The sequence below is a fragment of the Schistocerca cancellata genome, chromosome 2, assembly GCF_023864275.1.
Source record: "Schistocerca cancellata isolate TAMUIC-IGC-003103 chromosome 2, iqSchCanc2.1, whole genome shotgun sequence".
NCBI classification, from domain to species: domain Eukaryota; kingdom Metazoa; phylum Arthropoda; class Insecta; order Orthoptera; family Acrididae; genus Schistocerca; species Schistocerca cancellata.
The window spans coordinates 973931469-973958017 of NC_064627.1; the positions used below are offsets into that span (position 1 = coordinate 973931469).

The following is a 26549-nucleotide window of genomic DNA, read 5'->3' on the forward strand; positions in this document are numbered from 1 at the left end:
TTATCTTGAACAGAATGACTTCCTCGATGCCAAGCAGCATGGATTTCGAAAACACACTTTTCTCATATGATGTACTGAAAGCTTTGGATGAAAGCAACCAGGCAGATGAAGTATTTCTTGATTTTCAAAAAGTATTTGACCCAGTACCACACCTAAGCTTGTTGTCAAAAGTAGGATCATAAGGGGTGTCAAGTGAAATTTGTGACTGAATTGAGGACTTTTTGGTAGGAAGAACACAGCATATTATCTTGGATGGACAGTTGCAATCATCAGAAGTAAATTGTGTGTACTCCAGGGAAGTGTGTTAAGACCCTTGCTGTTCATGTTGTATATTAATGACCTTGTAGACAATATTAATAGTAAAATCAGGCTTTTTGCAGATGATGCCATTATCTATAATGTAGTATATTGGAAAAACAATGAACAGATATTCAGTCAGATCTTGATAAGATTTCAACATGGTGCAGAGATCGGCAACTGGCTCTAAATGTTCAGAAATGTAAAATTATGCTCTTCACAAAATGAAAAAAACATGTTATCCTATGTTTGACATCAATGAGTTACTGTTGGAATTGGCCAACTCATACAAATATCTGGGTGTAGCACTTGGTAGGGATATGAAATACGATGATCACATAGGTTCAGTCAAGGGTAAATCAAATGATAGATGTCAGGTTGTTGGTAGAATACTGGGAAAGTGTGATCAGTCTACTAGGAGTCTGCTTACAAATCACTTTGACCAGTTCTAAAATATTGCTCAAGTCTGTGAGACCTGTACCAGATAGGACTAACAGGGGATAATGAAAGTATACAGATAAGGGCAGCACAAGTGGTCACATGTTTGTTTAATCTGTGGGAGAGTGCCACAGATATACTGAAGGAACTGAACTGGAAGACTCTTGAAGATAGATGTAACCTATGCCGAGAAAGTTTGTTAACAAATTTTCAAGATCCAGCTTTAAATGATTACTCTAGGAATATACCTCAACCTCCCTATATATCGCTCACATAGGGATTATGAGGATAAGAGTAGAATATTTACTGTACTGCATGCACAGAGGCATTCAAACAATCCTCCTTCCCGTGCTCCATATGTGAATGGAACAGGAAGAAATCCAAGTAACTGCTACAGTGGGATGTCCCCTCTTCCATATACCTCACAGTGGTTTGCAGAATATAGATGTAGATGTTGGTATTAGAAATAACACTTCCTGGCGGATCGCTTAACGTGGTGTCCTCACCGTTCACATTAACGGGTGTCTGTTCATGCCCCCGACTGAAGTCTGCTTGCTTAATACCAACAACGTTGGCGATTAACTGATCTAATTCACCAAAGGTTAGCAGCTTTTGTGCAAACACTATGTGTGATAGATCTTTCTGATTTTTCCACTTCCAACAATTGCACTTCAAAGGCAAGAGCAGCAGTGTGCACCTCTTGTACTGGCATGTACTCCCCAATTTCTCATCTGACCGCTGAACCCGAAAAAAGTATTTGTTAATTGGCTCACTTTTATTCTCACTAACAGCCTCTATTTTAAGACCCAGGAATGCAAATCACACAAAAACCCCTCTTGTACCAATATATCTCCCACCTTTATAGCTAGGAGTAAATTAATTGGAAAACAGCCTCCCAACCTACATGAAATACATTTACCTGTTTTTCTAAGTCAACAGAAAACAACAAAAAGTTCACCAATTGTTGCAAGGTATCTGTAGCAAGATACTCCATTCTGCACAACACATTTAAGAGAGGGATTGGCAGTTTAGCAAAATTACAAGAATTAATCACATTTTAACTTCCCACATTATTACAGGTGCTAGCATTATTTGCTAAGACAAAATGTTCATTCTCACTTTTCTTGGTGCTTTCATCCCATCCTAATGTGCTTAATGTCATCTGTAATTGCATCATTTGTGCCTTCAACTTACTAACTTCTGACTTCTGTTTAGGCTCAGCAACCATCAGATATAAATTACTTATCTGACTGAACCAGTGTGTGATCTGGACTTGGACATAGTACACATGCACACACGAAGATTGACTACCTTCCAAAAAGAGTAAATATTTGTCAGTATCTCTCAGAAAAACTGTGCGGTGCTCGATGACTGCATTCGCTTGACCAACAACAGCTGCGTTAAACTGCCCTGGGCTCCCTAGTACTGTACACAGCCATGTCGCCAGTTCTGTCACATCCTCTTCTTCTAGTTCTCCATGGATCTTTAACTCGCACCTCAGCTGGCCCCTCTTTAGGTAACAGATTCAAATAACCTTTCTCCATTGGTCCACAGACTATACCTGACACAGGTCAGTGCAAATAGATTCCAGCAGATCAAATTACTCGGTACAAAATACCATAAACTCTAGGCAGCACCATATTCGATACAAGCTCCAATCAGTCACTATCTCCAAAGTTAACGATGCTTTGCTATCATATCACAACACACTACTTGCATTTTGTTTGATTTGGAAGGAAGAACCGTGTCTTAAGGGACTGAATATCATTGGTAATGATTATGCATGTAAACATTTATTGACACCATCACAATTTTCATATTGCCTTAAAGTTGATTTAATTAAGAAAATGACTAAGCAAATCTAAATATTAATTTTAACCAATTAAGGAAGCAACTTTAAAACCCAGACAAATGACTAGCATTCTTTGTGCCCCTTCTTTTATTTTCTTACAAAAAAAAAATAAAAACCCCACAGATAAAGTGAAGTTAAGCAGGAAATACAGAAAATTCTTAAAATTTCAGAAATTTTGCAGCTTTTGAATTATCAATTGACCTAATCAAATTAATTAATCACAACAGTAAAATGTGAACTAAATGTTACAAATAAGTAAATGGTTGCCCAGAGGTACTAGTCTGACATCACTGGAAAATTTCAGAACACCATAAAACACACGGGCTGTCTGAAAGAACTGGGAGCTCCTGCTTCTACAACACACAGTACAATATCCTTTAAAGTACATACATCTTAATAGAAAAGGCCAATATAAATGTAAGAAATACAAAGCATTTAGTAATTACAAGGCTAAAGGATTTCTTTAATTCCCACTTAAGTTTAAACCACCCAACTACCGCTTAAGGTAAGTCATGCCATGCCCAGCCTGCCTCTGTCCTTGCTCTGAGCCTGCTAGGAAGCAATTGAGGGCCACCACCCCTGTTTTGCTGACCCAGACCACTTCCGCCTCACTTGAGCAAAGGTATCATTTAAGGCATGACACAATTATTGATGGTCGTGGCACAGGTCAAAGCATAATTCCTTGAAGCAAAAGTATGCGCTCCTGTCATTCTATTATGAATTTAGAGAAGAAGGAATTGCTGATAAAATGGTGTCATCAGGAAGTAACAGATGCATGAAATATGACGACATGCATCAATGGCGAACTTGAAGAGATTGATGCCTTTATTCCAGTGTTTGCCTCACCAAACATCCTGATTTATATTAAGACAGGACTCCTCCAACTGCAGTCATGTGAAGGTCAATCAAAATTAATGCCTTATATGGCATAAAAAAATTTAATAATGACCATACAACAGCAGAATTAGTACACGTCATTACCTTAACTGTCCTCTACATAAGACAGCATTTGTACTCATTTGCACTGTTGTTGAATATATGCGTCAAAACGAATTTGGAAAAACTAATAGTGTTGCTTCTTGGCCCCTGATTTTAAAGCTGTTTTACCCTCATCCATGAAGACGCTGTAATGGGCATCAGCAAAGAGCGGTGTAGGGTGAAGAAGTTTTGTAATGGAGAAATGGATGTTGCAAATGAACCATGCAGCAGCCAGATGATAATAGCATCTGTCACAGATGCCAATAAATGATGTGCTGCTGAGGTGATTCAGGGACATAGTTGTTTTTAGAGCTCACAATCAGCAATGGACTCTATGTAACTACAATTACATAACTGAAGGGGATAATAATGCACGCCCTCACATATAATTTTTCATAACCTAAGCAGTTGCAAAAATGGTCTGCTCTGTGCTGCCTCATACACATTGCAGCCCTGATTTGGCCCTGTCTGACTTCTACCTGTTTGGACATGTGAAAGACAACCTACTTGGTGTGTGGTGACAGAATCAATGAATTGGTTGAAATTAAAACAACTTTAAAATTTTAGGTCAGTAATCAAAACCCTAAATTTTTCCAAACTGGTTTTGATGCCTGGGTTCAATAATGGCACAAGTGTGTACAAATTCAGTGTGACTTTGTTGAATGATAGTCTTTAACTGTCAGAGGATGGTAGTTAACAACCCATTGATAGAGGACATGCGTGCACATCACGTGACTATACAGAGCTAGCAGCAACATACATCAATTGTCAAGTGCTGCCAGTCATATTGCAAACAGTAACATGGAGATGTCAACAGAAGAGCAAAGAGGTGTTGTTCGTTTTCTGACAGTGGAAGGAGCAGGAGGAACAGACTTTCATCGACAGATGTCACAAGTGTACAGCGAACACTGCATGTCCCTTGCAAGGCTCAAATCATGGCACAAGCATTTCAGGGAAGGATGGGTGTCGTTAGCCGATGATGCACAGTCTGGAGCACCACACTGCATTACCGATGACATCGTCCAGCTGGTGGATGCACCCATTACGCAGGACCGCTGAGTGACAGTGGAAGACATAGCCGCCATGGTCGTATTGAGTGTTGGAAGTGTTCACACCATCATGAAGGAACAGCTGCACATGTGCAAAGTGTGTGCCCAATGGGTGTCACGCAGTCTTCAACCACACCAGGAAGCATGTCGAATGGCCCACTGTCTTGCTCATCTGCAGCTCTATGCTCAGGAAGGGAATGCTTTCCTGGCACAAGTGGTGGCTGGAGATGAGTCATGGTGTCATCACTTCGAACCAGAATCAAAATGACAAAAGTCTCCAGTGGAAGCATCCAGGGTCACCACCACCAAAAAAAGCCAAGCCATCCACACGAGTGCAGGAAAAGTTACGCTGATTTTCTTCTTTGACCAAGATGGCCCCCTTCTGATTCACTTCCGGTGGGACAACAGTGTATGCCCAGCGTTACTCACAAACCTTGACCACCCTTCACTAAGCGATAAACTCTCACCAGTGGGGGTCATTCTGCTCCACGACAATGCAAAGCCTGATATGGCCAACAAAGTCGTGGAACTCCTACAAAAATTGAAATGGAAATTTCTCGGCCACCCTCCATACAGTCCGGACCTCTCCCACTGTGATTATGCCATTTTTGGTCCCCTTAAAAAGGCTCTGAGAGGGCAAACAATTCACCTCAAACGACAACGTCCAGCTGTACGTGCGGAACTGGTTAACATCGCAGTCCTGGGAATTTTATGAGACAGCGATTCACTGCCTTGTGTCACAGTCGGACAAGGGTCTCAACAGCCAGGGTCAATACTTCTAACATACAGATACTGGTTTCTGTAATTATGCCTCCAGTATGTTTCTTTTTGATCGCCCCTTATATGTACACTGTGTGATCAAAAGTATCCGGACACCCCAAAAAACACACTTTTTTCATATTACGGTAGGTGCATTGTGCTGCCACCTGCTGCTAGGTACTCCATACCAGCGACCTCAGTAGTCATTGGACATCGTGAGAGAGCAGAATGTGGCTATACAATAACAACATCCCTGTAATGGACTGGCCTGCACACAGTCCTGACCTGAATCCTATAGAACACCTTTGGGATGTTTTGGAATGCTGACTTCATGTCAGGCCTCACTGGCCAACATCAATACCTCTACTCAGTGCAGCACTCCGTGAAGAAAGGTCTGCTATTCCCCAAGAAACCTTCCAGCACCTGATCGAATGTATGTTTGCGAGAGTGGAAGCTATCATCCAGGCAAAGAGTAGGCCAACACAATATTGAATTCCAGCATTACTGATGGAGAGTGCCACGAACTTGTAAATCATTTTCTGCCAGGTGTCCTTATACTTTTATCACATAGCGTATGTGAATCAGCCCCACAGATCGTTGAAGGTTGCCCATGCCTGATGTAGAGTATATTGGCATATTGCAGCATGTTCTAAATGCAAAAATTACTAGAAACAAACAGAAATTACCTTTATTTATTGGAGACGTGCTACCACTTCCAGAAGCCAGAAAAAAAATAAAATTTGGATGTACCATATTTGCTATATAACGTCTGAGAAGGATAACTGCCACCCCCAGAGAGCTCACAACTCTTTTGTGGACATGTGTGTGAGAAGCCTGAGGCCCCAAGTCGTTGCAATACTTCACCTTTCCTGTGATGCATTCTACTCTCCCACTGTACCTTTCCTCAGACTTTATCCACACTGGACTCGTATTCGGGAGGACGATGGTTCAATCCCACATCTGGAATCCTGATTTAGGTTTTCTGTGATTTCACTAAAATTGTTCCAGGCAAATGCCAGGATGGTTCTTTGACAGGGCAAGGCCGACTTCCTTCCCCATCCTACCCTAATCCAATGAGACCGATGGCCTCGCTGTTTGGTCTCTTCCCCCATATCAATCAAATCCAATCCAATCCAATCCAGACTTTATCTCTAGGACATATCCCCTGATGACAAATGAGCTTGCTTGTAGGATGACTGTTATGGCTTTTCCCACTTTGTCTCATTATTTTACACTACCTGTTTCATTTAACATATGTTTGATCACAACTTCTGGGTTTGACACCCTCCTTTTTCCAAAAAAGAAAAGAAAAATAAATTCACAGACATGCAGGCTATGCAGGGAATGTCATACAATGCATGGCATGCTAGGCAGTCCATGTGGGAGGTTGTCAGGTACCCGTATGGTGGTAGCTCCTTGAAATTGCAGGGAACACACTATTTGTGCATGAGCTTTTACCTCCCCAAGCAAATGGAAGAGTAGGTGCCTGTCCATTGGGAGGCAGCGGGACTCAAGGCAAAGGTCATCAAGCCAGATGGCCATTGCTCTGGCTGGGTGGCACCTATGGAAAGAGCCCTTGTCAGAGTAATTGGTATTATGGTGAGATATTTGGCACCGTAAAAAAATCTAAGGTATCAATCAGTCGCCATGAGGCTCCAGTAGCCTCTTCAGACAGACTAGAATTCTTCATTGCTGCTTGTTATGATTCTAATAACTTTCCCTTTCTGGCCGCACCAGGAAAGGAAAGCAAAATCAAACAACTTGCAGAAACTTACTCCTCGTAGTTCCCAGTTTCCGCTCGGACAGATGAAGGGTGTCCCCCCCCCCCCCCCTCTCTCTCTCTCTCTCTCTCTCTCTCTCTCTAAGCCCAATGTTCTTTGAGGGGAATTTTGAAAATGTGTTTGGGAAAATCTCTTCCCTTAGTAAATAACAAAGTGGTTCCATCTTAATTAAAACAGTGAATCCTGCCCAGTCCTGGGCATTACACTCTTGTAAAAATCTTGGTAGTGTACCTGTTACAGTAACACTCCGCAGGAGTCTAAACGTGGTGCATGGTGTAATTTTTCACTTAAACTTAATGCTGCAGAAGAATGAAGAACTATGGGAACACTTGCAGAAGCATAGTATCAACTTCATATGTCACATACATGGAGGCTCACCAGATAACAAAGTAGACACTGGCACATTCATCCATGCTTTTGAGGGGGATTCACTTCGGGAGAAGATCGAAATCATCATATTATCACTATGAAGTGATCCCTTATTTCCCATCCCTGATGTGGTGCTTGAGATGCCAACACTTTAAGAATACGTCTTCCCGGTGTGCATATGACCTAATTTATGGAGTGTATGGTCGAGCACTATGCGAAAACTCGCTGTGTGTGCTGCCACCTGTCTGTGTCAATTGCAGAAATGACTAACCTCCCTGATGTCCAAAGTATACTGCCCTAAATAAAGAATGCAAAATTCAGGAACTGAAGATATTCAGTCACCTCTCATTTCAAAGCTCAGAAAAATGTGATCATTTATATTCTGTCTCACTGATACTGACCGTTGCCACTACAAAGGCCAGGTCATTGGCAGTATCTGGCATATTTATCCCCTCAATGTCTATCTCCTGTAGTTGTGCAACTAAATTAGTTCAAAGAGGTGATAGGTCCTCACATCTCATGGTGTCTGCAGCACCATCTGTGGAAGCCTCAGCTCCCCACACTGGACTGGAGAAACAGCATCCTCCTACAGCATCTACAAGTGTCAGGGCATTTTGTTTGGGAACCACCTTCCTGGAAGTTCTTGGACCAATGACCTAACACTAGCCACTGGCAGAAATAGCCATGGGTCTAATGTCTGCCCACTCCTCTTTGGATCCTAAGACAACAAGGAACAAGCCCTCACAAGATTCTCGACTACTAAAAGTAGTGAAAGAAAAAAGGAATAAATCTCAAGAGAAGGCTACTCTTGTGACCTTGGAGACACTAGTTCCGCCATGCTATCAGACTGTGAACCAGTGTTTGTTGATGTTATTCCTCCTCCAGCAGTGACAGATAGTGAACCTGGAGCTCGATCTATCCTCCTGGTGCCATCACATATTAATAGGTCACCCTCACCCTGATCACACCATGAAAATGAAATGGGTGTTACCATTACCTGCCAGAATAACTAATTTCCTTTTTTTCTATGATCTGTGTTGCTCTTCAAGAAACACACTTTACTGATGACCATTCTCAAGCCTTAAGAGTTTCCTGTGAATTCTGGTAGTACAGCACTGGCCTTGAAATACCATTTGGAAGTGTCTGTACATTGGTTCTCACAGATATGATCCATACTACAGTGGAAGCAATAGCAGTAGGAGTGTGAATGGCCCCAGTGATCACTATCATTTGGAACATTTGTTTACCCACAGGCAACATGCTTCCATACCTTGAGATGGCCACCTTAATCCAACAAGTCACTCCCCCCCTCCCATTTTCTTTTATTTGGAATTTCAGTATGCACATCTCCTATGGAGAAGTACCATGTTATCCGATAGGGGCTTTTTGATTAACCATCTGCTTTCCAATCTCAAATTCTCTTTTCTCAATGTCAGTGCTCCTATCTACTTTAGTGTCGCACATGGCTATTGACCTTTCGATATCCCACCCTCCAATCTCTTGGCTTCACTGGAATAGCCACTACATGACGTCCCTACTTTCCAGTGATCCTGCCATTTTCTTGTCATCAGCTGACAGACCAATAATTGCAACAGTGGGCTTTTCGATGGGCCAACTGGCAGTTGTATACCTCTGATGTCATCGTCGTCCCCTCTCTATCAGACTGCATCAGTGAGGTTGTGGGAGACGTCTCTGATCCGATCACAAGCAAGGAACTGCTGTTTCCCTTTCTGTAGGCATCTTCTGCCACCAACCAATGCCATGGTGCACCAAAGACATTCCAACAACTATTCAGGGCCATCGAAGGGTCCTGCAACATCCCAAGCAACAGCTTTCATGAATCATGCTCATCACTTTTAAGCAGCCCCATGCTAATGCTCTCAGTATCTAATTAAACATAGTAAGAAGGGCATGGTATGAGTGCTACATCTCCTCATCAACATATGCCCTTCACCAGGTGTGGGCCACCAACGATCAAACCATTGTTTCGGGTCTCTTCTTGCGTGGTGGTGTTTCTACTGATGCGTTAGTTATTGTTGAAAACCTTATGACCACTTTGCGGCAGTGTCAGCATCCTCGTCTTATCCATCTACCTTTCAAATACATGAAAGACACGTTGAAGATATCTATACAATTTAGCTCCCCCCCCCCCCCCCCCCTCCTACCCCCTTCCACTGTTCCGCCAAATTAATGAGCCTCTCAGTGGTTGGGAACTGCTTCAGGCTTCTGATTCATCACATTAGAAGGCCCAGACCCTTATGCAATTCCTAAGCAGATGAACCAACATCAAAATGTTTCTAAGAGACATCACCTACTCAGGGTTTTCAACTGTATCTGGCTAGAAGATGTTTTCCCTTTGCAGTGATGAGATAGTATCATTACCCAAAGCCTGACACCAGGTATATCCATTGACAGCTAGTGACTAATTAGCCTCACCAAAGTGCTCTTCAAAGGATAGTAACCTAACGATTATGCTAGGTTCTCGAATTGTGAGGCCTGTCAATGTGGTTTACTGGAGGGACGGTCCACAATCAACCACTTGGTTAGGTTGGAAACAGCAATCTACAGGTTTTTTCTGAAGAACAACACCTAATTGTGATCCTTTTTCTACCTACATATGGCATATGACACTGCGTGGCACTATCACATTTTACTCATCCTTCGTGACTGGGGCTTTCAAGGCTTGCTACCAATTCTTATATTCAGTTTTTATTGAGTTTTTTGTTTCAGGTTGGGGTTGGTGCATCACTTAGCTCCCCACAAGCCCAAGAGAACAGCATCCTGCAGGGCTCAGTTGTGTGTGTTGCACTCTTCCTAATCAACATCCATGGGCTAGTGTCCTAATCGGGCCAGTGGTCGCCCCTGCACTGTATCTTGATGACTTTTTCATTTGGTATAGCTCCCAATCTGCAGCCTTTGCTGAATGCCAGTTCCAGGCCGCCGTCCAAAGGATGTCCACTTGTACACTTTCCCATAGCTTCCAACTCACCCATGAAAATGTGAGTTGCGCATTTCATTCATCATACCACTGTCCATCTTGGCCTAGAACTGTACAGTGCTTCTATGGTGTTGCACAGTTCCGACCTTTGGAACTCATCGTTGATAAAAAAAAAAAGTTGTCATGGCTGCCTCACATTCATCAACTAAAGACTAGCTGATGTAAAATCTTAAGGCCCTCTGCTTCTGGCCCACACCCCTTGAAGTGGGGGTGCTGTAGTCTACACAATATTTACTGTGCCCTGGTCTCATCCTGATTGGACTTTGGTTTCCAGGTTCATGGCTTGGCAGCACATTCTGCTCTGAAATTATTGAACTCAGTCCATCATCCTGGAGTAAGACTGGCCACTGCCACCTTCCAGACTAGTCTCATGTCAGTCTTCTTTCTGAACCAGTGCTTTTCCTTGATCACTTTCAACAGTACCAGCTCTTGCTCACTTATACAATCACCATCTAACAATTTAGTAATCATACAGCTTTTCAAATTATTTTTGCATGAAAGGGAAAAGTCTCATGATACTTGCCCTCAGTTGGGATTACCAGTTGGAATGCGCCTCGAGGCCTTGTGCCGGAACATCTACCTAACCCCCTTAGAATGTGCTCCCCATGTTTTCCCTCATCTGCGCCCTCTCTTCCACCCTCCTTGGTTAGTACCCAGACTGTGAATTGGGACTATTCTCTTTCAAGGGTCTAAAGTTTCAGTGGATCTTTTGGCATATGTTCTTCTCAGATCTTCAGGAGTGTCAGGGTGCTACTGTCGTTGACACTGATTACTCTAAACCCATGGATATGATGGGATAGGCCTTAACATCCCTGCCATGAGGAACATCATTTGCTCCTAGGAATGTGTAGTGCTTTTGCAGTGTAACTGATAGCCATTAGAAGAGCCCTGCATTTGATTAAACAGACTCCCTCAACTGCGTGTTAATTTCTGTTGACTCAGTGTACAGTCTCCAGGTTACTGATTGATATTACTCTTGTCACCCTTTGATATCTGCTATTCATAATCTTCTCTCTGTCCTTAGTGATACTGCTGCTCAGTTGTCTTTTTCTGAGTTCCAAATCATGGGTATCTTGGGCAATGAACTGGCTTTTCTGCAGCATCCACATCTTGTTGGCATATGTTTTTTTATGTAGGTAAGGTATGATTCTGCTTGGAGGTGACAGCACACTGAGCCACCTGATTTGGAATACCTTTCCTTGGCTGCTAGCTGGTTATTCATTTCCCTGAATTCCCTTCTGCCCAGCCTTAGCAAGTGGAGAAAGGATTCCTGGATGTATTCGTCTGCTGGATACCTTCACTGAATAGATTTAAGAGCACTTAAGGAGTTGGAGGGGACGGGGGATTTCTCAACATGGAAATGTCTCCTCTGTTCCAGTGCCCTCAAAATTGTATACAACTCTATTTCAAATACAGTAAATTTGTTTGGTAACCAAATCTTGAGAACATGAGAGTAACTATGATGTAAAGGAATTAGAATGTAGTAACTATGATGTTAAGGAATTGGAATGTAGTAGAGAGTAACTATGATGTTAAAGAATTATAATGTAGAGAATAACTCTTTATCCTCATGTAATGTAATCTGAATGTACATAGTTTCCCAATTTTAGATTCACTATCAAATGTAATGTCAAAACTGTCTATTTCAACAAATGTTGGCTAATGACAAGTAGTAAATAAATAAACACTCAGTGAAAACTACTGAGCATCCAAGACACTCCTCTTTTTTTAGAATCATATGTAAAGATAATGAAATAGATGTCCATTTAATATGCAGTAATGCAGTCTCTCCTGTTGCGGTAAAGAGTTGTGCATCAGTGCAAACAAGAGTGCCTGAAAGTGATGAACAATAAGTCATGGCTGGTAAAATCAGCTACTCTGCCATGGCACACCACCTTCTGCCCATTGAGGTGCAGTGAAGTACTCATTTTCATATTGTGCACAGTCTAGTAATACATGACTTCCTACATTCGCAGGAAGACCTTCCAATATCCTGTGCTTGTGATGGACTGATTTCAGTATTCCACAATTTACTTGAACGTATTTTACATCCAAGCAAGACCTTAAGGTTGGTTTACTAGCTGATCTGTCATCTATTTCAGCTGAAATGAGATGAATGCGATAAGACTTTTTAAGATTTCATGAGATGTCTGACTTCTTCCCTATACTGTTAGGGAGTAGGTTTTAATGTGTTTTCAGGATGGTTTTCTCATCATCATCATGGGTTTTTGTAAGTGGTCAGCCAGTTACACTAACCTGAGAGTTTTTAATCCTTGTCCTATAGTTCAGTTAGGATTTTAATAACGCATTTTAACACTGACAAAGTTAAATTTTACAGTCTTCATAACTGGGTATGAGTGAGTAAATGAATGTGAGTGAAAATGAGAGAGAATGATTGTAATTTTAAGTGAAATTATATTTTAGGCACTTTTAGTTTTAAGTTAAGAGGAGCAGTGCTTCAGTGGTAAAGAGCCAGACTACAAATCCAAAGTTCTAGGGTTTGATCCCCAGTCAACCAGTTCTTTCACATCTGGCTATGTTTGTTCGTGTGACAAATGCCTAGATCCACCATGGTTCAGAATTCGTGTTAAACTGTAGATTCCCGAATAATTGGTTGGGTGAGTCAGTGCAAAAGTCAGAAGGAGGCAACGGCATACTACCTCCAATAGGCCCATGCCTACTAATGCACTGATGTTCAAAACAATTTTGGATTGGTGACCGATTTTTGACTCTCTTGGCCCATTTGTCTTGGACTATTTTAGCAAGGCCACTGATAACCTTGCTTTTGGGTGCCCTAAACATATGCATGTGCGTGCACACACACACACACACACACACACACACACACACACACACACACACACACACACACACACCCCTCTCTAATTATTCAAGTAGTGTTTACAACAAATAATAGTTCCACTGTTTTGAACTATGTAATACATGTTAAAACTGTTAGCTGATAGCACGCAATACACACATCTAAGACTGTGGCTGCACTGCAGTGGTATCATCTGCCAGCAGCTTGATTATTGAGGCCAGTCCTATCAGTTGTCCTAAGTTAAAGTTTACGAAGCACATCCTTCCGGCTTGGTTCCTGCAAGCAATTCCACAATTAACAGACTGTTTGTGAGTACAGGGCTGAAGCTCCCTACCAGTACATTTTTGAATGGTAGGCAGAAAACATTTTCCGAGATTGTCGTAAATGCTTTCTCCGAAAATTATTTCAAGCAGTTAGTCCACGAACCCACGCAAATTGTAAATGGTTGCGAAAACACACTTTATCTCTTAGCCACAAACAATCCAGAGCTGATAGACAGCATCATGACTGATACAGGGATTAGCGACCACAAGGTCGTTGTAGCTAGGCTCAATACCGTTTCTTCCAAATCCACCAGAAACAAACGCAAAATAATTTTATTTAAAAAAGCGGATCAAGTTTCTCTAGAAGCCTTCCTAAGAGACAATCTCCATTCCTTCCGAACTGACTATGCAAATGTAGACGAGATGTGGCTCAAATTTAAAGATATAGTAGCAACAGCAATTGAGATATTCATACCTCATAAATTGGTAAGAGATGGAACTGATCCCCCACGGTACACAAAACAGGTCCGAACGCTGTTGCAGAGGCAATGGAAAAAGCACGCGAAATTCAGAACAACGCGAAATCCCGAAGATTGGCTAAAATTTACAGACGCGCGAAATTTGGCACGGACTTCAATGCGAGATGCCTTTAATAGTTTCCACAACGAAACATTGTCTCGAAATTTGGTAGAAAATCCGATGAAATTCTGGTCATATGTAAAGTACACAAACGGCAAGACGCAATCAATACCTTCGCTGCGCAGTGCTGATGGTACTGTTACCGACGACTGTGCCGCTAAAGCGGAGTTATTGAATGCAGTTTTCCGAAATTCCTTCACCAGGGAAGACTAATGGAATATTCCAGAATTTGAAACACGAACAGCTGCTAGCATGAGTTTCTTAGAAGTAGATACCTTGGGGTTTGGAAGCAACTCAAATCGCTTGATACGGGCAATTCTTCAGGTCCAGATTGTATACCAATTAGGTTCCTTTCAGATTACGCTGATACAATAGCTCCCTACTTAGCAATCATATACAACCGCTCGCTCACCGATAGCTCTGTACCTGCAGATTGGAAAATTGCGCAGCTCGCACCAGTGTTTAAGGAGGGTAGTAGGAGTAATCCATCGAACTACAGACCTATATCATTGACGTCGGTTTGCAGTAGGGTCGTGGAGCATATACTGTATTCAAATATTATGAATCACCTCGAAGGGAATGATCTATTGATACATAATCAGCATGGTTTCAGAAAACATCGTTCTTGTGCAACGCAGCTAGCTCTTTATGCGCACGAAGTAATGGCCGTTATCGACAGGGGATCTCAGGTTGATTCTGTATTTCTGGATTTCCGGAAAGCTTTTGACACCATTCCTCACAAGCGACTTCTAATCAGGCTGTGGGCCTATGGGGTATCGTCTCAGTTGTGCGACTGGATTCGTGATTTCCTGTCAGGAAGGTCGCAGTTCGTAGTAATAGACGGCAACTCATCGAGTAAAACTGAAGTGATATCAGGTGTTCCCCAGGGAAGTGTCCTGGGACCTCTGCTCTTCCTGATCTATATAAATGACCTGGGTGACAATCTGAGCAGTTCTCTTAGGTTGTTCGCAGATGATGCTGTAATTTACTGTCTAGTAAGGTCATCCGAAGACCAGTATCAGGTGCAAAGCGATTTAGAAAAGATTGCTGCATGGTGTGGCAGGTGGCAGTTGACGCTAAATAACGAAAAGTGTGAGGTGATCCACATGAGTTCCAAAAGAAATCCGTTGGAATTCGATTACTCGATAAATAGTACAATTCTCAAGGCTGTCAATTCAACTAAGTACCTGGGTGTAAAAATTATGAGCAACTTCAGTTGGAAAGACCACATAGATAATATTGTGGGGAAGGCGAACCAAAGGTTGTGTTTCATTGGCAGGACACTTAGAAGATGCAACAAGTCCACTAAAGAGACAGCTTACACTACACTCGTTCGTCCTCCGTTAGAGTATTGCTGTGCGGTGTAGGATCCTTACCAGGTGGGATTGACGTAGGACATCGAAAGGGTGCAAAAATGGGCAGCTCGTTTTGTATTATCACATAATAGGGGAGAGAGTGTGGCAGATATGATACGCGAGTTGGGATGGAAGTCATTAAAGCAAAGACGTTTTTCGTCGTGGCAAGATCTATTTACGAAATTTCAGTCGCCAACTTTCTCTTCCGAATGCGAAAATATGTTGTTGAGCCCAACCTACATAGGTAGGAATGATCATCAAAATAATATAAGAGAAATCAGAGCTTGAACAGAAAGGTTTAGGTGTTCGTTTTTCCCGCGCGCTGTTTGGGAGTGGCATGGTAGAGAGATAGTATGATTGTGGTTCGATGAACCCTCTGCCAAGCACTTAAATGTGAATTGCAGAGTAGTCATGTAGATGTAGTGATATCATTGTTCTGTCATTTTTATATTCACAAAACTGACCCACCACATTTCAATATGGGTTACCAGTAGAGATTAATATGCATGAGGGGACCCAAAAGAAACTGAACAAATTTTTTGATGAGCAGAACTTTTGTGGCACCACATTTGGCCACTTGGAGCACGTATAGTGGACATTCCAGAGTCAGTAAGTCAAGTGCCATCATTGAAGGAGGTCAGGACTAGTTTTGACAGAATTTCTAGTGACACCTATTTTGTGTGATTGTCATTTTTGCAATGACCATTTTCATTAAAAGTGTGCAGCGGTGAAATTTTGGTTTTTGCTCAGAAAAAGTGGAACAGAAACTCTTGAAATATTAAAAACCATGTAAAGGACAATACTTTTGGGAAAACTCAAGTGTGTGAGTGATTTTCCTATTTCAAAAATGGTGAAATGTCAATTGATGACAAACATGGTCCTCCTTCCATGGCCTGAATGCATGAAAACATTGAAAACATTCATGTAATATTCAGTGAAGATCAATGACGGACCATTTAAGAAATTGTGCAGCTGTCAGGAGTGGCTTGGAGTTCAGTTGTGACAAAATTTGGGAATGAAAAGGATGGCTGCCAAATTCGTACCACAACTGCTGACTGCTGTATGAAAACAAGGTCACATGGAAGCATGTTGTGCTTTAAAAGAAGAGTCCCGAAATGATCCAAACTTTTTTTCAGAAAGTGTTACAGAAGACAAAACTTGGTGCTATACTTATAATCCTGAATCGAAGCAGCAATCAAGTCAGAGGAGGATTTCATGTTAGCCTCATTCCATGAAAGCTTGTCAGGTGAAATCAAACATTAAAACAATGCTGATTTGTCTTTTTCACATGATAGGCATTGTCCATTCAGAGTTTGCTCAGCAGGGTTAGACAGTTAATTAGGCTTTCCACTTGAAAGTTTTGAAAACATTGCACAAAAGTGTGTGGCAGAAGTGGCCTGATTTGTGGCCATCAGCTGAGTGAGTTTTCATCATGACGGTGTCCCTGCTCACGTAGCCCTGTTTGTATGACAGTTCTTGACCAAAAATGGTATGACCCCTGTTCCTCACACACCCCCCCCCCCCATACCCACCTGACTCTTTTTAGTGCCTAAAGTGAAAAGAGACATGAAAGGAAAGTGTTTTGTTGATGTTGCTGAGGTGAAGAAAAAACGTGGTGGCCTGTCAAGCATCACAAAAGACGAATTCAAGCAATGTTTTGAAAAATGGAATAAAAGATTAGGCAAGTGTTTCAGTGCAAGTGGAAAGTACTTTGAAGGGGACTAAACTTTGTACTTAAAATGTGAATAAATATGGCTAATAATAATAATAATAATAATAATAATAAGTTCAGTTTCTTTTGGGTACCCTCTCATTTATGTTGTTGGTGGGGGGGGGGGGGGTTTACAGCAGAATTTCAAATTAATTCAGTTATGTTTTAATGATGTACAGCCATGGGTGTTAAGTGGTGGTGGTTAGTGTTTAACGTCCCGTCGACAACGAGGTCATTAGAGACCGGGGGGTGTTAAGTGATTCAAGACAAACATCGAACGTCTAAAGTGTTCATTTAGTCTGTCGACTTTGGAGTTGCAAGCAGAAAGTCTTCTGCTCTACCATCGTACGATCTTAGATCTTAGGTGTGTTCTCTGCACTCACGAGAGAGAGAGGGTTGCCCATGTTTCGAATGGCAGATCAAATCCCAGTGATGTTTTGGTGACAAATGGCCTGTTGTTATTTTGTTGGCCAGTCCATGTGTGGGTAAGTTGAACTCATTTGTAATCGTCTAGAGTGGAGTTGGTTATGATTTGCATCAATGATATTTTTGTACTCGTTCATGAGGACATTTATGCATTGTAATTTGGGTAGGGGAAGGGTGGAATGTTGCTTGCTGCTGATAGCCCAATTGTTCTCATTGTGCTATTTAGCTGGATGTCTATTTTTTGTGCTTGTGGGCTGTTTAACCAAGCTGAAGTATAGTATTCAGTGTTTGAGAGAACAAGACACAGAGCAAAACAAGGCATGTTGGTTGCCAGTGGTCCTCAGCTGGTATCACATAGCTTTTGGATTGTGTTGGTTCTCATTTTCAGTTTTTCAGCTGTTTTAGTTAGGCAGTTTCTGAATGATTAAGTATTACCCCCAAGGTACTTCCATGTTTTATTGTGAATAGTGTAGTGCCTTCAGACTGTATGTTGAATAGTTTTCTTTTGGTGAGTTTATTATTTAGGTGGAGGCAGGAAAACCCCATTTTGGTGGCATTTGGTTGGAGTTCCCATTTGCAAAAGTGTTTTCTAAGCCCATCATTACGATTTCTCCTGACTGTTCACTTGAGCTACATCTTGTTGCAAGTACATAGCCTGTAATGTTCCCAAACTTCCTAAGTTTTATTTTTGGCCATATGTAATGTAGAAGCTGATGAGAAGTGGAGCAAGAAGTGATCCCTGTGGTAGACCATTCTTTAATTTTCTTGGAGCTGATGTTGGATACCATGACTACTTGAGACACTTGCTCGTTTAGCATACTCTTGATTAATGAAGCAGTTCATTTGCAAGGAATTGGAGAATAAGCTTGTATGTTATATCTTCTTTCCACTTTGTACCATAGGCCACTGATAGGTCAATTTGTATAGCTGTGGTTTTGTTTTCTTTGAAATCCTGCCTCAGTGTAGGTGATGAGAGACAGAAATGGGTCTGTGCAGCTTTGATTTAGCCAAAAGCCTGCTTGTTGACTGGGATTGCTTCAAGTTACCATGTACTGTTTCTATTAAGGGTAAGCCATCCGAGTAGCTTTTCAGCCACAGATAATGGTCATATTGATCTGTAGTTCACAGGGCTATTGGCTAGTTTTCCAGGTTTTTAATATAGTGATCATCTTTGAACATTTAAATTCTTGTGGTATGTTACTGGTTTATGTAATATTTTTAAACAAATGAGTTGTCCATACTTTTGTGCATTTTCCTCAGTTTTTTAGAAATTCGGCATGAATATTGTCAAGCACTGGAGCTTTCCCAATTGAGGGGAAGGGCTTGTTTGTTTCTGTGGCTTTGGCTTTTGTGGTTATGACTTCTCGTTGATTGTATGTGCTTTGTCTTTTGTTGCTCTAGGTGGAACTACTAGATGTGAAGCAATGGCATTTGGATGGACTGTTGTCTTATTTCTTTGTGTGGGCCACACTTCATAGCTACCTTAACAGTGTCCTTTGTCCAAGCTTGTATTCTTGATGTTTGAAAATTCAAGCTTTCAACTGTTTCCATCCACTTTTGCTGTCTCGTCACACCTAGGCCCTGAGGTAGTTCATCTGCTGTTTTGGTATCTCAATTTTCAATTAAGATTTGGCACAACACCTCACTAATTTGGGAGCAGCCAGGCTTGTATTCCTATCGATAGCCTCTTGGTATGCTCTTTTGGTAGTGATTATTGAGGCACCAGTAAATCTGTTGTAGTTTCTGTTCGTGCGGGGTATCCAAGCGAAGCATCTGTCTACTTCCAAAGTGAACTTTGTCCAATTGATCTTCTTGAGACCCGACTTAGGGCAATGTATAGATGTGATTAGAGGAATCTGTGTTCCTACCTTTATTATTCCTGTCAGTGCTGACTGCGTGGGACGTCATCCAGGATTTTATGTGAGAATAATAGGCACTTGTCACTGTCATCAGTAAAAACTAAACATAGATTAGGTTTGTATTCTTGCTTCCCCATGCTTCTGACCAAAAGGTTGGTCACCTTGTAGCATTGAATACAAGTGTAAGGTGTTCATCTTCCACCCGCTTAGCTAGTATGTTCCTACTATTGTTGCAATCTCTGTATTTCCAGTACTCACTGTGGCTGTTATAGTCACCCACATACATAACAGGATGAGGATGTTTTTGGATAACTGGTGCTGGCCAGAGAAGTTTTCTGCGTCTTGTTTAACGTACGATGTTACGTTATATGATTGATGATGTATAGCACCTAGCAGTTCATAGCCTTAGTAATTCATGGTTCCTTACATCAGCTGTTAAAAACTAATCCCTTATAGGATCCCTTTATTGTCCGTCCGTTCTCTGTCTGTCTGTCTTGACTGTTGAGGACCCCTTTTCTCAAGAATGTGTAGATGTATCAAGTTGAAATTTATGTCACATACTAAGATCTATGTCCTTTGACGATGTAAAAAAAGTACATTTCTATATCAAAGCATTCAGAATATGCGGCCATTTATGTCATATTTTAATATCTTGCCAGTGTCATTGTTGAAAACATGCAAAAATCATCGGAATTCTCAATTCCCAGAATGGATTAACTTTCTGTCTATATAATTAAATTTGTTATGTAGATTTTTTGGAGTTGATCTTCCATTTTGCTATGAGTTCCATTTATGGTGGTTAACTCGATATTGCTAGTATTTAAAAATTTTTATAGATATTCCTTTTTGAGTAGTATATTTTTTCTATATTTATGTGACAAATTCAGACTGAGGGACCGAGTTTTCTGGTTCATAGGTCCTGAGGAGGACTATTAATTGGTCTATAGCTTGTTCACTTTTTGAGATAAGTAGAGTGTGTCTTATGGTCAGGAGATTGCAAGGTTATCTGACAACCAATATTTGCTAATTCATTTAGCATTATCCAGGCAGCATATGCTGTTAGTCAAGGACACTTATACTTTGAAAACCTGCAAATTAGTGAACTACATGATTAGCAGAGCAAGTGATATTTTGAAATAAAAGTACTGCTTTCACAATTAATATTATTATCTATTAACACACATATAAAATTGTATTGCATTACTAATTACTGTTAAGAGTACAATTGTTGTTATGTACCATATGACTGCAGAAATATTTCCTGTTGTTTCCTGCTATGCTAATGGAGACTTGGAAACTTACAATACAGTTAATTTTAGAAGTATTTCTCAATAACATAAATTTAAATTTGTTTTTTGATTCCAGTTGCATACATTACGTCTGTGAGCAAATGTTAAAATCTTTTGCCCCACTGTTTATCAAAGAATATTTATCCTAGACAGAGAAACAAAGCCAATATTTAATTATTTTTTTAACTTATAATTTGGTTGTCTGTATCATAGTTATAATACCTAAAGAGCAAATATATCATTAATGTCCAATGATTTCATTTGCTTGCTTACCATTCTCTCTCTCTCTCTCTCTCTCTCTCTCTCTCTCTCTCTAATATTTCAAAAAGGATAGACTGCTACCCACCATAAAGGTGACTTGTTGAGCTGCAGATAGGCATAGCAAAAAGACTATTACATGTGAGCTTTTAGCCTAACCTTCTTCAGAGAAGAAAAATGTAACACATTCACAAGCAAACACACCTCACACACATAACTGCTATCTCTGGTCACTCCAGCCACAAACCAACAGACACACATTGAATGGGAGCAGCAATCTGGAATGGGGGATGAAAGAGGGAGGGATAGCAGGGTATGGGTGGGGGAAGAGGAATCAGTGCTACGTGGCAGAGCAGTCAAGGAATGGAGGTGGCAGGACTCAGCTGCCAGGTGCAGCATCAGGAGGCTGTGGAGGTGGAAAGGGCAAGGACACAGGAGTGGAAAAGAGAGGAATAGAAGGGGGAATGGACCAGTTGGTGCACCAGCAGACAGCAGCACACATTGTGAGTGATGGGAGGTGAATTGTGAGGAGGTGACAGGACAGAGGGTTGGAAACAGTTGTGTGGAGGATTTGGAGACAGTAGGTTACCAAATGTTGAGGACTTGATTATTTCAAGAGCAGAGACTGTGTTGTAAGGGTAACTCACAGCTGTGCAGTCTAGAAGAACTGGTGGTGGAGGGGAGGATCCAGATGGCTCTGGTAGTGAACAGGCCTAGAAATCAAGCATATTATTTTCAGCAGCATATTGTGCTACAGGGTACTCTACTTTGCTCTTGGCCACAGTTTGGCAGTGGCCGTTCATCCTGATGAACAGTTGTTTGGTTGTAATACCAATATAAAAAGCTGTGCAATGATTGCAGCAGAGCTGGTACATGACATGGCTGCTTTCACAGGTGGCCCAGCCCCTGATGGGGTGGCCCTGTGACAGGGCTGGGATAGGAAATGCTGGGCGGTTGGATTGTTCAGGTCTTGCACCTGGAACTTCCACAGGGATATGATTCCTGTGACAATGGGTTGGGATTGGGAGTGGCATAGGAATGGACTAAGATGTTGTGTAGGTTGGGTGGGTAATGGAACACCACTTTAGGGTATAATTTCACTGGCAGTTTTTAAAATTTGTGGCAACAGCCATTGTGACTTATCAGGAAGACATTTTTCAATGTGTAAGTGGTTGTTTTCTTCCTTGTCAGAGATATTCTTTTCCTATTTTATAACTGCTGAGCATTGTGTGTCTTTAACATTTTTTGCTTTGAAAGTATCTTTTTTAATGTTTTAATCTTTCTCTGTCAGTTTTGCTTCCACACGGAAGATTTATTATTTATTGGCTATGTGAATTTTATAATGTTGAAAGTTCTCTTCATCCATTTCAGAATGCCATGGTGCTCACAATGCCTGAAGAAACTCTTACCCTTTACACACCAAGTCCCCACGACAAAACTGAATGGTTGCAAGCACTACAGAATTCCATCAAAAAGGTGCTACAGAAATCTCATTCACATACACCACCAAGTGTTCGATCAGCCACTTATACATTCACCAAGACTTCAACATTAAAGGATGCAAAATATTCAGGTAAGAGAATCTGAAACCCAGTTGATTGTTTGATGACAAAAGATATAGTATTAGGAAGATATGATGAAACAGATAAATAAATATAAAGGAGATCTTTTGAGTTATGTATTTCTCAGAATTATACAACCAGGTCTCTATTTAGGATCTATATACCATTAGGCTGATCCTGTGCAGCAGGCCCTGCAACGGGAAATTTTGTATTAACTTACCCAAAAATAATGTTGTAGGCCATTTTTCGAATTAAAAACCTGTAACACAGCATTTAAGATTTGTAATTTAATTTATAACATTTAACTCTACAGTTTATAATTTAATGAATTTATAAGATTAAAACGAAAATAAAAGTCCTCATTTATAAACAGTGGTACAAGCCAAACTAATTCTGCTTATACAAATTTAATTAAAATACAGTAATTTCCTAATAAGCTGTAAAATGAAAGTTTAAAACAAACTGGTTGGGTAATTGGTATGTACCATTATTTCTTACCAATGAAGCTACTTGGTTGTCTTGAAATATCACTTTCAATACTGAGTGAACAAAAATTTCCCACTAAAATGCTCTCGGTAGTCGCTTGGCATTGCTACGACATCAGGAGCCCATAAGGTATCTGACGTAAACTGTTTAAACATCTTGTACTTTTCCTGTAATATCTACTTAATGAATAAAGTTATCCAATATGGTTTTCTCCAGCTTCAAGTGCTCAAAAATCCACATACGGTTACAGGTAGCAAAAAGTTATAGGGTCCTCTTTTGGATGAAGCAAGATATGGAAGAATTTGTTTTTCTGCAAAACAGAACTCAGTTCAAACAGGCAAAACGTTGTTAACAATCCAGTTAAATCTTAGAAATTTTGCTCAACTTAAGTGCCGCATGTTTGACTGGGTGCCACCAAGAATTTGATGTAAAGGTTTTAGAGGTGTATGCTGACTAATTCATATCAGCTGCCCTATGAAAAATTTGTCCCAAGTACCCCTTATGAAATATTTTATGTCCACATTTTTTGCAAATATAGAAGAGCCCATACAACAGTATTAAAACAAAGACTTCCTTTAAATATTAAATTTTTGTGATGCTGGTTCCTAGGATGCAGGCTACATTGCCTGCAGGTTAAATGTGGCTCTTTATATGACAGCAAGTTGGGAATCTGCTTTAGGCATAAAAATGTAAGTTTATTATGTAATTTGTCAACATGCATAGGTAACCTGTTACATAACACTTGAGCTTAGAAATCAAGCTTAGCTAATACTCCTTTCATGCATGCCTCTTTTATTGCCAAGTTTTATTTAAGTTCTTTTAGAGGCATTGGCTTTTCTTTTACCTGTACTTCAGTCATTTAAACATTTGATATTCAGACATAAATACGAAACTGAAGGCCCTCAGGGTGATCATTAGGCAAGATAATTGCATTCTTTGTTGATATTTTATAAGTGTGTATTACATCCAGTGGCTTATTTTTAACATTAATTTGAACAGATAGCATACACTAGAGTGAATCAGTCTGAAATAAATTACAGTCTGACATGGATTAGGTCCATCCAGAAATCAAGTCAGCTTCCGCTCTCATCTAATAATTGTCGGCTAGCCAATTCAGTGTTGACTAGCTGTGGTTAGAAAGCTTCCACAACTTTGTTTGTGGACTTATCTTTTCAGAAAGATGTGAATGAACACATCCTAAATCTTCGTGGTTGTTAAATAGAATCTTTCAGTAAGAGAATTTTAATCTCTTCCTAGTGGTAGCCTTTAAATGCATGTTTCCCCTTGTTTTTGATCAATAAATGCCAATACGGTAGTTAAGTTCACTTTCATGAAAAACAATAAATTTTTATATAAAATACAAGGAAGGCAGCCACTCACTTATAGCAGATTGATGCATGGAGGACAGTAATAGAAAATTGCATTTGAATCAAGCGCTAGCTCGACTTCATATTGCCATGTCCACAAGAGTATGCATTTGGGTGACTGTGTGGTTGCATGTGTGAATGTGCATACTGTTGCTGAAAAAAAGCTAGTGCTCAACAGCTAGTGTGAATGCTGTTTTCTTTTATGTGTTACTGTGCTCCACCCATCAATCGGCTCAGTGTGAGTGGTTGCCTTTCTCTTGTTTCGTGTAGTGATCCATCCAGGAATTTCCATTGCTGTCATCAATAAATATTTATTAAGAGCTCATTATACATACCCTTCTCTGCTGAAGACCTGATACTTGACATTACTTTTACATATTGGATTGTGTAGTATATTCCATAAAAGCAGGCAACTTTGTGACACTTTTAGCACTTTTTGCAACATAACATTACATAAATATGCACTGCGACATTTAATTTTCACGTAAAGGAATTTTATAAGCTTTATCCTTTACAGAACAAATTTTTCACTCTGTAGAGGAGTGTGCGCTGATACGAAACTTCCTGGCAGATTAAAACTGTGTGCCAGACTGGGATTTGAATCTGAAACCTTCGCCTTTTGTGGACAAGTGCTGTGCCAGCTGAGCTACCCAAACATGACCCATGACCTGGCCTCACAACTTTACTTCCAGCTGCACCTTGTTTCCAGGTTCAAGCCCCAGTCCAACACACAGTTTTAATCTGCCAGGAAGTTACTATATCCTTTTAATTTTGATAGAAACAAAGCTTTTTATGTGCAGTGAGGTATTCGGTATATAGAATATTAATTTATCCCTTAGCTCTGTACAACATTGTGACAGGAAGTGTAAGATAGGGAAAATAGAGTTCATTTCATCTCTCTCGACAGATTGATGTAGTTTTTCTTTAAGACGCACAGTTATAGCTTCATTACAAATGTTGCAGTATTGTGAGTTTTGTCTTATCCATACACAGAAAAATACCTCTATTCTCTCACATGATGCATTCCCCTCCCCATATCCACTCCTTCCCATCATAGCTCCTCCCCCTCCTGCCCCCTCTCTCCCTTGGTGTTTCCCTTTACAGCGACCCAACTATTCCCTTGGTTCTGCTATTTCTATAGTCTTGTCTCACATGTATGCTTTCCTCTCCCCTCCCCCCCCCCCCCCTTTTCACTTTTTTCTGAGGAGGAACTCCCTCCCTAATGTCTCCAGTGTGGATTCCTCTCCCTCCCCCTCCCCCATCCCCCCTCCTGTCCCCTCCCCTCCCCTCCCCTCCCCTACCCACTCCCCTGTGGTAGGGATGTGCACGAGGGCAATTGTATGCCTCCTTCTCCCCGCTGTATCAACTGCAATGGCGGCCATGCTGCCTCCTCTCGGAATTGTCCTGTGTATCTTGATGAGTGGGCTGTCCAAGAGAACCAGGTAAAGGAAAAATTCGTCACCCAGTTGCTTGCAAGTTATTGGCTAGTCTCCCATCTGGCACTTAAAGTTCTGTTCTTGTTACCCCTCGCTCCATGAAGAACATGGCCACACAGACGTGCAACCTTAAATTCAGCTCTGAGGTTGTGAAATTGCTCAGTGTCAAGGTAGCATCGCCATCCTCTCGTCCAACTGTGCAACAAGCCATCAAACTCTCGCCTCAAGGGGCGAATCCACCAGCTACTCAACCAGTATGCCAGAAAGGACAGAAGGAGTACTCCTATGAAGGCTTTCTTTGTCCCTCCAGCCAAACAACACCCAAGTCTTCCTCTGTTAACCAGAAAGGCTGGAAGAAGTCCACCAAAGGCAAACGGACTTCATCTTCACCGATTCTAAGGTCCTCTTCGACAGTGCTGCCACGTGATACCTTAGCCCGGCTGGCTCCATGTCGCCAGTGGGCACCACCAACCGTTTTTCAGTGTTGGATTCCACCAACTGACAGCACCAGCAAGCCGATGCTTCTGTGGACCCCATGGAGCAGGATCCTCCTGCT

The 26549-nt window shown here is 41.1% G+C and overlaps 1 protein-coding gene across 1 annotated transcript in view; it reads left to right on the forward strand.

Moving 5' to 3' along the window:
• The window catches only part of LOC126162943 (alsin), a 206215-nt gene that overhangs the window by 69029 nt on the left and 110637 nt on the right, over nucleotides 1–26549 (forward strand). The window contains exon 4 of the mRNA XM_049919775.1: nucleotides 22514–22715. Coding sequence (XP_049775732.1) covers nucleotides 22514–22715 — 202 coding nt within the window. The remainder of the gene's footprint in view (nucleotides 1–22513; nucleotides 22716–26549) is intronic.